The sequence below is a fragment of the Mizuhopecten yessoensis genome, unplaced genomic scaffold (genome assembly GCF_002113885.1).
Source record: "Mizuhopecten yessoensis strain PY_sf001 unplaced genomic scaffold, ASM211388v2 scaffold2891, whole genome shotgun sequence".
NCBI lineage: Eukaryota > Metazoa > Mollusca > Bivalvia > Pectinida > Pectinidae > Mizuhopecten > Mizuhopecten yessoensis.
In genome coordinates, this window is record NW_018404771.1 from 1,113,192 (window position 1) to 1,125,556 (window position 12,365).

General features: G+C 37.2%; 1 protein-coding gene across 1 annotated transcript; it reads right to left on the minus strand.

The window, feature by feature from the left end:
- Window positions 1-1,897: 1,897 nt before the first annotated feature.
- LOC110446641 lies at window positions 1,898-8,931 on the minus strand. The gene is made up of 4 exons (XM_021491894.1): window positions 8,901-8,931; window positions 6,065-6,358; window positions 2,913-3,083; window positions 1,898-2,163 (listed from the first exon to the last, which is right to left on the minus strand). Exons 1-4 carry the CDS (start codon window positions 8,929-8,931, stop codon window positions 1,898-1,900), a joined length of 762 nt encoding a protein of 253 aa, XP_021347569.1.
- Window positions 8,932-12,365: the final 3,434 nt, after the last annotated feature.

Below are 12,365 nucleotides of genomic sequence, written 5' to 3' on the forward strand. Positions count from 1 at the left end.
TATTCCGGCTTTGCGTATTGCAGAGTTATCTTCTCTTGGGAGCAGGTATTGATTGTTACGTCACTTGTTTGTGAGAATAACGTCATCAATTTTTGAGGAAACGACGTTATTTTCTCACACAGACCAATGACGTAACAATCAATACCTGCTCCCAAGAGAGGATAACTCTGCAATACGCAAAGACGGAATACGCACATATCAATCAATGACTAGATCAATTTATCAAGCATTGTTTTTCATAGGAACACCCAATATTTCAATAAATGGTTTCATTTCAAAGCTGATTGTCAAAGGATTGGGATATCCTACCTTGTCAAAATAAAATATACGATAGTTTTGATTATTTAAGCACTTCTTTTGTTAATCAAGTTCGCTGATGGTGAAAAATATAACTTCTTTGTACGAATGACACGACGAAAACCCTCTATATATTTCAAGAAATGATTTATTTCTGATAACAGTTGGAACTCATCTTTGAGGACATTAATAACAGATCGGTTATTATTAGTATATAACATATTTTCAGTGAATATACCAATTTCAAATATCAAGCGTATGAAGTCAGGTAAATTTCCTGTTGTGAGGTCATAAAAATATTATTTAATGACATCACAATATGATGACGTCATAATGGAAACAATAGATATTGAGCAAAGATGTCGGAATTGTTGACTAAAAAATAATCTGTTAATCTGGAAAAGAGAATTATTGTCGCAAAATGTGTTGATCGTGTGATCAAACCGCATCTGTATCTTAAATTTGTTCTAATTTCATTTAAGGTATATGAACCCGTCACATGTTTTTTTTTTAATCTAGCTCTCTGCGGTCTCGTTTGAGAAAATACACATGAAATGAAAACTGACGCAAGATCCTGAAGATATATAATAGTTTTAATATATCAGAAACTCTAGACAAAAGCTCGCCATTCGTAGAAATACCACAACATAATCGTCATAACGGTACACATACTATCCGTTGACACCAAAGGCAGTTGCCATGACATTATATAGTAAATCTATATTATTTCTGATTCCGCTTTTTTATTACTTAAATGTACTTGAAAGAGCTTTGGTTTTGTAGAAAACACGTAAGAGGTGATTTAACAGTAACATTTAATGGGTAGTACGTTTCTGTTCACAAGAGATTATAAATCACAAAGCATGGCTTGACTCCCTCAAATTAAATCACGAGGGATTAGAAAGGGATAATAATACCGCCATTGTAGAACTTCTGATTCCAAATCATCTTCATATAAATGTGTTTGTTAGATACCAATAACAAACATGGACATACATAAGAAATCGATTGCTCATGAAACCGGAATATATTTCATAGTGGTAGTATGCATAACCTTTTTATTGTAAGGCGTCCGGTTTTATGCTTAACAAAAGACGTCTGCCGTAGACAGACATTGAATTCGATATCGGGATTAACACAATAATTCCTTTTTTTATTCACCGAGATGTTGGTTTGAAATTTTACCCTCGTGACATTTTCAAACGTCTTTTTGTTGACTTTTCAGCAGACTGCGACAACAGACATCTTCAAGTCTTTGATGACACAGTGACGTCGTTTATAGTTGGTGCATGGTTGTCGGAGAAGAAATTATGAATAACTGGTTATCGGGTTGAAATCAGTAACGACCACATCGACATGTTAATGCATCAGAAAACATATCATCAAAAAATAGCTTACAGAAAGTATATCAACTCAAGAAATAATCAATGTAAGTGGGTTTTTTAAATTTCAAAGCAGCTAGTCCTTGATGCATTCTAGACATCGAATGCACGTGCACCACGTCACATGCACGTACTAAACGAACAATATTTCGTTTTCTAGTCCACGAACAACATCCGACATGTACTACAGTTTATTACGTCATCAATATGTGCACGTACTAAACGATGACACGTTCACAGACAAAATTGGCCGGATGACTACAGATGTCGTCATATAATCTATCCACCTTTTTGTGAAGGTTATGAAACACCACCGACACGTAGCCACAGTCCGCCCCCTGGCCGTTATACCTCCGGTCATTGTCGTTAGGTTGGTCTCTATTAAACTCAGGAAGATTTCCTATCAGGTTGCCGTTCTCCCAACGCCATTCACCTTCCACAGCTCTGTCTGTCAGACCTAACAGGTACCCAACCATCCCCGCATCTATAAAACAGTTTCAAAACTTTGAATGTCCACTATATTAAGTGATCCTAGTACTATGAATGTCAAGCAAACGTGGTTTTGTTATGTCGGTATGTTATATGAGTAATTGAGAGTGACGCTCGGAATGCCTCTTGCGATATCACTGTTAATAGTTTTGAATATAATGCCAAAGATGTCTTGTGAGTTCCTGTTGTCAGCCGATTGTGGCAAATGCGTGTTTGTTTTTTCTAACATATATTGTGTATCGTAATTCACTTACTTCAAAAGTGAAGAAATTTGCTCTTACTTTGAAAATGGAATCCTCTCTTGCCAAATGTGTTTGTCATTAGTAAAAGTAAGAAATAATGAAGTTGAACAGATGCGAAATCAAAGGGTTCCGCTTATTGAACATATATTATCTATGAATATTTCATGACAAAATTAAAAAGTGTGCGCGACACGCAGATGATGCAGGTAGATAAGTTTGATTGAGAATCGTGCGGCAGCATCACGGTACGATTGGCCGTCTTTAAAGCCTAGTAGCGATCCTCTTTAGTGTTAAATGACCGTTATTTTATACCTGAAACCATACAAATAGCTTACCAAATACCTCCGGGTTCGAAAGGACATAAAGCAAGGAAGTAGAAAAGAAGATATGTTATTCGAAAACGGAACCCTTCGAGTTTGAACATGGAACAGCTGTTGTGCACATTGTTTTTTTTTTTTTTTTTTTTTTTTTTTTTTTTTTACATAATAAAGAAAAAACTCACGGTTTGCTCTGATGTGATCATTTAGAGCTATGAAGGTTGGCTGATTGTCTAGGACCGCCATTCGTCCTCCCTCTGTACTACAAGTAGTTTTGGCGTCGTCAAACGTACTGTTCTCCTCATGAACCTTGAAGCAATGGGTGTCTATGGCCACGTATCCGTCGGTGCCACAAACTGAAGTTTGAGATAGGATATAATTACAAATCACTTTTACTTGAAACGCTGAATATATTTCAAATATATACTGTATATCACTTTCCTTCGTGGTTTGAAACCATTTAGTTACTTCGCGCAGAAAACCGTTTTCCACGTAAAGCGATGGATCTATCAAGTTAACATTGGTGAATTCACTGTCTCTTATGCGGAGGATACAGAGAATATTTTACAACAAACAAAGGTCATTCACAGTCTCTCAATCAGCTCCTGTGTACAATTGTCAATGCTAATTCACTCTGGTGAATGTGTTGTTTTTTTGTTGTTTTTTTTTGTTTTTTTTACCAGACAGTGTAAGTGTGCATGCTGTCGTCAGCTGATTGATTGATTGATTGATTGATTGGTTTTACGTCCGCTTCACTACCGAGTAGTTCGGTCATCCAGCCGACGTATAGCAAAGACAGGAAAATGAGTAGAAGGGATAAAGGCTGGAGTGAAGGGATAGGAAAGGGAGACAGAGGAGAGAAGGAGCCGTCTATCGTTTGAATAATTCCGCTAGAAAAAAATAAACGATAAATTATTTATCAACTTTATATCCATGCATAACTACGGAAGCAACTATCTGCTAGACTAACAGTACCAATGAAAGGTGCACATACATTTCTATTGAAGTGGAGTAAAGTTCAGCAAGACCCACGAAAAATGCTAACGTCACCCAAAATTCCAACCCCCTGATATGTTACGTTTACCGATCACAATGAAAAATTGGAATTCAGATATGTAATTTGTATAAATTGATCTTGTACATTAGCTATTACAATGGTACGTAAACACGTGAACGTAACCATTACTAAGGCATTAAAGCTATCGCGTGTTGTATCCATAGACAATGAATGTATTTACAATTGTTATTTATCCAGTCTACTCAGCTGTAAATGAGTACGTGGTTGGGCTGTGCTAGAATTGTTGAATGCTAGCTGTGCGCGTCGAAATGGCAGCACCGCCCGTATGCTCTGTATGCAAGATTGTGATAAAGCGGTCTATAAGAAGCTCGAATTATAATTACTTGTTATGATTAAAATCATATCGCAAAACGTAATGTTAAAAAGATATTGAAGTACAGTGTATATTGGGAATTGCAATAATATTGGCCATCTCTAAAACATAGCATTGTTTCAACTCAAAGGACAGAATTGAATAAGTCCAAATCAAATACAATAGGACCACAACAGCAAAAGAAGACATCAATAGAAAATAATATACATCAGTAGTCAAAAGTTGCTTCTGAAATGAAAATGCTTCCTCCCCAACATGGGGTATCCGTCAAGATGTCTGTAGTCAAATCTAAAAATAATGTGTAGGTCACCAACGATCTAAGACATATAGAGATCTTGAAAGCATGCCAAGTTGATTAACACCGTACTTCGGCATCGTAGAATAAAAGGCCTCCGGTACAAAACCCTGACTATATATCTTATTATTCAAAAGATTCTCGGAAAATATAATCTGTTTGACGTATCACTAATAAACCAATCATAATAATACTAAGGGCAGGCTCTGGGATGTCTTTTTACATTGCTATAGATTGATAACATTGTGTACAGTGACTGAGCGTAAAAGTAGACGTTCACACTGAGTGAGTAGCATCAATCCGGTGAATATCAAAATGTGTCATCAATGTGAAATACATAAGAACAGAAGCATAGGTATGCAGTGAAAACAGTAAAATAATGTTCTTATCGTAATTATAGATGCATTGTTAGATAGCTGGATTACTGGTACAGTCTGATGTCGAAAGTTATTATTATTATTATTATTATTATTATTATTATTATTATTCTGTCCCCATTAACGTTCCCTGCACAACTAGAAAAGACGTTTTATAAAAAAAAACCCCATTTCATATGTGGATCATTTAACAGTTAAGGTATGGGTATGCGGAATATAGCAAGTTTATGATCCCCCGAGGCCAGGACTTTTTCTCGAGGCGAAGCCGAGGGAAATAGTCCTCGCCTCGGGGGATCATAAACTTGCTATATCCCGAAATACCCATACTTCAACTGTTTTATTATACCGATACAAACACTCCTTGCAATATTCTAAATATTATTAGACAACAAATGTTCAACAGTTGGGACGCTTTATTAACAAAACTAAAATTTTCTTGAGAATCAACATCAGAAAAAAAACAGTATTTGCAATAACATGAAATAAAGGATAGCACATGTACAATATGCAATAAACCACAGTTTGCCGGAAATTGCCGACGTAATTCGATTGCGCTGATTGGTCAATATTCGGTCAGGCCCCACCCACGACGACACTCAATTTCCCGCATTTTCCGAGGGAAATAGTTTCAAAACTATCGCACCCCTCCAGACGAACTATTTCCCTGGCAACCAGTTAGAGGGGAAATAGCTTGTTTATGTGGTTACTTTTGTATAGTGTAAAAAAAGTAGAGGTATAATAATATAAGTTATGATTTGTCATACGTTTGTTTAAAATCAAAACATTCAATTCACAAATGTGGACAAACACTGGTATGATTAAATGGTATGTTATTTCCGATGAAGAGAATGCTACTCTATTCAATTTCATTGGTACATTTCAGTTATTTGTTTGAGCTTGAGAAACAAACCTGTTTTTAGTTACCAAGGGGAAAGACAACTTAGTGACAGACGCACTACCTTTCTGAAACTTTCGCTAGATCATCCTCTCATGTTATGCTGTGATACCAGAGAGATGATGTTAGTTTTGCCGTTAGTTAATACGCTCTTAAGCATGCTGATGATGCTGCAATTAGGATCCTTATGTGTGAGTAAAAAAAAATCAAGCGCTCTTGTGTAATTAAGATCAATCTCAACCCTCGGGATAAGCTTTTTGAAGTTAAGCACCCGGCAAAGACTCGAGCAAAACTTCAAATAGCTTAACCTCCGTTGAGATTTCGCTGTCGACTCTAATTACTTAAGAGTGATGTATTATTCAAATCATCGATAACTTACCGAAACTTCCGATAACGAAAGGAATATTCAGGATATCCTCTTCGAAATACATCCAGTCGTGGCCGTATCTCACTTCCGTTGACCACGTGGTATTGTCTTCTCTGAATACCTGACATTCCTGGGACTCATTATTGAAACCCACAAAGACACAGTCGGTGTACATGTCACACTCATTAACGCATACAATGAGACTAATCGTATGGTCTAACATCCAAGGAACTTTCGTCACAACATGGCTTTTTAGATCACTCCTGGAGCTGAACCGTCTCCCAATCACCTCCGTGTAAGCAATATCTAAAACAGAAAGTAATGGTATGTCTGGGTTCACTATTCGTCTTTGCGTATTGCAAAGTTGTCTTCTCTTGTGAGCAGGAATCGATTGTTACGTCATGATTTGTGTGAGAAAATTACGTCGTTTTCTCAAAAATTGATGACGTTTCTCTCAAAAACAGATGACGTAACAATCAATACCTGCTCACAAGAGCAGATAACTCTGCAATACGAAAAGACGGAATAGCATCAATCCGGTGAATATCAAAATTTGTCATAAATGTGAAATACATAAGAATAGAAGCATAGGTATGCAGTGAAAACAGTAAAATAATGTTCTCATCGTAATTATTCCGTCTTTGCGTATTGCAGATTTATCTTCTTTTGTGAGCAGGTACTGATTGTTATGTCATTTGTTTGGGAGACTAACGTCATCAATTTTTGAGAAAACGACGTAATTTTCTCACACAAACCAATGACGTAACAATCAAAACCTGCTCACAAGAGAAGATAACTCTGCAATACGAAAAGACGGAATAGATGCATTGTTAGATAGCTGGATTACTGGTACAGTCTGATGTCGAAACTTATTATTCTATCCCGATTAACGTTTCCCTACACAACTAGAAAACTGTACTGGTGACGGCTGTGCTAACGATACTCATCTGTAACGTCACGCTACCGCTATTGGTACGCTACCAAAATTGGTTCAAGGTCAGAAAATGGCTCGAAAAGTACTTTAAAATATGTATCGAACTATTTCCCTCTGATAGTAACAAAAGAGATATTTATCAGCATTCTCACCAAATAGTTTTATTTTCAGCGACATTTAAGAGTATGTACGTTGATTTCAAATGAAACATGTCAGAACATCAGAAAGAAACGGCATACGTCGACGATATATTTTATATATATAGGGTTAATTAAATAGAAATGTATATTATACGTTCTCGCTTACATTTTGTAACATGTACAGTGTTGACGTCACGCTGTTCTCCGCGTTGCGTTTCGACTTTTAAATATAAGGTGTTTGGTTACACTTGTGCTTATATTTGATTCTGCCTCGTTTCGATATCGTCACGTGACGTTATCGGCGCTATATTTAATGGGGCTTTCCCGTACAAATCGAGTGATCAAACTGGACATTTGGACTTGATAACGTCGTATTTGCCGTCGTTTTCGACCATTTGTTTACTGTTTTGTAATAATTAACATCCATATTCGTCATGACTTATCTTAGCTGTTAATCGAGTGGTGTTCATAAAAAATGTACTTATTAAAACTTATTAAATACTGAAGTTTTGAAAATAGTAGAAAAAAGCATGTTATTGAAAATACTGTTATTGTACATTTTAAGCGAGAATGGGTTATTTCAGTCGAGGGCTAGGATTCTGTAGCATAATCCAAACCGAGGTGTAAACCTTGGTGGTTGAATTCTGTCCCTAGGCCTGGACATACCAAAATCCTTAAAATGTATATTCCCTGCTTAGCGTTCAGCATGTAAGGAAGTCGTGATGTCTTACTGTTAGCACGTTGTCGGTATGGCGTGACAGGGTGGAAGACGGTGTTGGGTGCTTTCGGTAGGATATTTCAGTTAGGTAGCACTATAAGTCGGCATCAGATCTGCGCTATCGGAAAGAAGCAAACACACCAATTTACCGTCTCCAGTAGACATACAAAAAGTAGGCAAATATTACACTAATGGCGGAACGTCCTTAAAAAGGTCTTTATGATTATTAAACCCAATAACTGATGGGAAAGCACATCATCAAAAATGGAATTTGTCGATCCGATATCAGTTCTTTGACGATCTTTCTTTTCAGCTCAATCGGTAGAGCGGCGGACTAGGAAGCCGGGGGTCGCGGGTTCGATCCCCGGTGGAATCACATTACTCTCTGTCCTGTTATAAATGGTGTCCGTGGCCCTCCCTGTGGTGACAGGGAGTTAGAACCTGGGTTGTTTTGGTATTCGGGGGCAAATACATTAAATAGGGTGAGTAGTGTGGCAGATTTTGATTGTGCATTGAATTACGGTCGCCTTCTAGCTTTGCGCTGAAGGGATTTTCCTTTTTCCTCAATTGAACTAGGAAGCTCGCGGTCGCGGGTTCGATCCATACATTATACTTCTAACGATTGTTTAACAACAATTATGAAAAAAAGTCTTTTGCCACTTACATTAACCACTTTGTTCCAAACAGTTTGTAGCGCATACGAGTCTTACTTTGGGAGGAAACCAAATAACCCGGCGAATGACCCAATACCTTCTCAGGTCCGATCGGGGAATCAAACCCCGGTCGCTTGGTGAGAAGCAAGTGCGCTATCCACTGCGTCACTCGACCACTCTAGTGAGTGTCTCCTAAAGTGAATATAATTAGTATGTACTTAGCGATTCGTACTTAATAACACAAAAAAAACGTGGTAATATTACTTACATACATGTATCCCCACCAACAGTGGGAGGCACCAACAGTGGGAAGCACCACCAGGGAGAAGACATGTTTAACAGTTGTATACTGATACTTACATGAAAAGAATAGCACCGCTACCAAAGTCCAAACCCTCCTAACCATGATTGTTGTTGGTATCCTCAATCCTCATTGCTGGAAGTCGTCATTTCTACTCAGTGGTATATCCATCGATGCGTGATACGTGATACGTACAACTTCATTGGGTTTTTTTTAACACCGTTCAACGCCAGCATTGGACGATTATTTAAAAAAAATACCACAAGACTACGATTCCCGGTCTGTTGAGCGTCCACACCGAGTTATCTGTACCTTACCTTTAGAGGAATGGCGTTCGGTTATGCACTTTCGACCATAAAATATTGATGATTCCAGGGCTGCATTGATGTGGAAAATAACATCCGATACCGTCAAAGCGTTTTTAATGTATAAACTTCTTTCCAAAAGCTCAGTGGATCGTTCACAAATCTATTCCCGGGGGCGATATATACAGAGCAACTTAGCGGATCCAGTTTCGGTTGCGCGGTTCAAGATGAATGCGACAAGGGAAATTACTGAATTATTCAACATATTACTACGGAAAATTTATCTTCAAATCTTACAGAAACTACATCCACATCAAGAGACGATTGAAATCCTTTCGAGTCTTCCATCCCATCCATCATGTGAGACGAAGGAAACGCCTTGCATACTGCACCAGGCCTCCATACTGTAGGGTACCTCATTTTATCGAATACTTATTTTCGCGATTGAATTTCCAACAAAGTAGTACTCATGCCATAACAGATATAAAGGGTGGCGTAGATATGTTATCTCTACTTCCTATAAGAGCCTTTTAGTTTTCTGTCGCCTTGCTTGGCATTACTAAATTTATATACTACATATGTCTCTGGAAATACCTCAATCTTCGCAGTTCCACCTTGGGAAGGCAATGGATTCAGTCCCATGCTGGGACATACTAAAATCCCTAAAAACGGAATAGTTTTTTTCTAGCTAAATGTTAAGAATTTAGGGTAGTTGCAACATCGAGCTTCACCACCGAGTGATGTTTGTTTATCATGTTTATCTACTAGAATTATTTTTCAAATCGTGCAAAGACACGAGGTTTACCGAACGTCTTTAACTGTTTGAAAATAAACCAACGAGAGTTAGATCAACACGGTAATCAACCATGCATCATGCGTTTAGGGACCCTTATCTCCCACTAGGATCTTAATTACATTTGTACAAATACATTATTCCTGTTTTAGATTGGGGAAGCGATTACCATGAACTATATGGCATCACAATGGAAGATGACGTCGGAAAGCATTGTTATTGACGTCCTAGTTAGAAAATTGGCAAATGAAATCACGTTCATGGTGTACGAAAAAGGTTTACCAACTCCTAGCAGGATTATCCAATGAGTCGGGGGTGAAGAAACCTAGAGTGGTTTAGGAAGAAACCTGGTTAACTACCCAACTGAAAGTATAAAGGGACACAGTGCTGACTGCCCTTGGCATGATTTTGATTTAAACATATTTTATTGTAATTTATATACAATGGAAGTTGGGCACAAGTTTTACAACTTATATTAAGCCCTTTCCCTACAATGTATTACTACAACTTATCAAGATGGCATATAACATATATATTTACATTTGCTTTAATTGAGAGAGAGAGACACACACACACACACACACAGAGAGAGAGAGACAGAGGGAGGGGGGGGGTGGTGAAGAGAGACAGAGAGAGGGGAGAGAGGGGGAGAATGAGAGAGAGAGCTAGATTCGGATTAGTTGGTAAACATTAAGAAGTGCAGGAAAATATACTCAAAATCTGTTAGTATCTAGAATAAATTGCTGCGTCTGTTTGGCTATTAAGGTGTTTTCTTGATACGACAATTCACTTTTACTGTATAGTAGTAGCTGCAAGTTAAGTGGAATGAAATCATTTAATTCGCGGTAGAGTTTAATTCTCTGATCCGCATAATTATTGCAAGTAAAAAGGAAGTGATATGTATCTTCGATAGGATGTCCATATTGACAGTGCTGAAAATCTATAAAATTAGCATGAAATAAGTGATTGTTTAAGGTACTAGAGTTATTTCTCAATCTGGTGTGTAAAATATTACTTTTTCGATCACCAAGGAGATAATATATAGGGACTTCTGATGTATTAAGCCTGCGAAGAGTGTCTTTATAAGCTGTATATGAAACGCTGTGTCTTATATTAAGGTCTAACTGGTTCCAGAGTCGGATTGTGGAGGGGAAAAAGGACAAATTTGTTAATTGAAGTCGTGAATTAGGTATACAGTAATTTTCAGCATTACGGAGGTTATAGTGTGTTTTCTGAAATTGTAGGGGGAAGTAAAGAGGTAAGAAAGTTAGGTGTAAGATTCTTATGGATTTTGTAAAATAGTTGTAATTTCCACCGAGTTCTACGTTCAGATAACGTTTCTAGACCAGTTTCAAAATACAATGATTCTCTACTTGAGTAAGATGGTAACCCGGTGATAATCCTTACAGCCTCAAGCTGAAGTTTTTCTAATTTGTCTGCGTCACCGAGAGTGCATGATACATCTATATTTCAATGAGGTAGCACTTTAAAGTCGGCATCAGATACGCGGTATGGCAAGGAGGCAACTACACCCATACCTATACAGCATCCAGCACACACGCATGCGGTACACACATAAAGGAATATCCTTAAATAGACGCTAAACCAAAATAAAAACCAAATCACATGCACCCCTCATTATACCACAAATGCTTAGTAATTATTGAAAGTATAAAAGTATTTGTTTATAGACTATCTCTACATACCGTTGTGATACACATGTGTTGAGATAGAAATAAAAAACGTTTGAAAGCATCAGTTACATGTTAAGGCGAGAAGAAAACGCAAAAACGAAAATAGCAGCTGACTTTAACATTTTAGCGACCGTCCAAACGCACGTGGAAAATATTTTTAATTGAAAGGGGGCTATCATGTTGATATTGAAGCAAGGTTATAAAAAAGAAACAGTTTGAAAAAAGCTTGCAGTTTAAAAGAACGGAATGAAGGTGACTTCGAAATTTAAATATGTTTAGTTTAGGAGATCTAATTTAAGGTGAAATTCGAAATAAAAATGCAACATTTGAGAATTTTGAAGGAAAAAACAACACTGCCTTTAAGAGAGACTTCACTTATAATTCCTACCAACTCGGCTAAATATTGAAATATCGAAAAATATTAAAACAATGTTTGCTGTGATATATTAACGAAATAACCCCGAAAAGTAAACATTTTTTTAAAAGTAAAAGCACGTTTTCATTAACTGGACACAAAAATATAAAAATGCGTACAGTCGGTCATGATCATGCACTACACTCTACTGCAGGGTTTGATTTTTCCATGTTCCTGTGTTCAACGTGTCTAATTTAGAGGTACATTAGCCTTCTATGAACTTATGTGTGCTTTAATTTTCTAAATTCATCAATCCAGGGTCGTATATACTGTCCCTGATCAATCGAATAAGTAAAAGATCTAAATTAGCTTCTTTTTTTTTCTTGATCGAAACACAAGCTATCTATACTTTTTAGCATA

Bases quoted from the DNA above. Each gene is read 5' to 3' on its own strand.
- LOC110446641 (XM_021491894.1), bottom strand. From the start codon at position 8,931: ATGAGGATTGAGGATACCAACAACAATCATG. The intron at 6,359-8,900 runs GTTAGGAGGGTT...TTTCTGTTTTAG, and splicing joins GGATACCAACAACAATCATG to ATATTGCTTACACGGAGGTG. The intron at 2,164-2,912 runs GTGAGTTTTTTC...ACTGTTTTATAG, and splicing joins TGATCACATCAGAGCAAACC to ATGCGGGGATGGTTGGGTAC.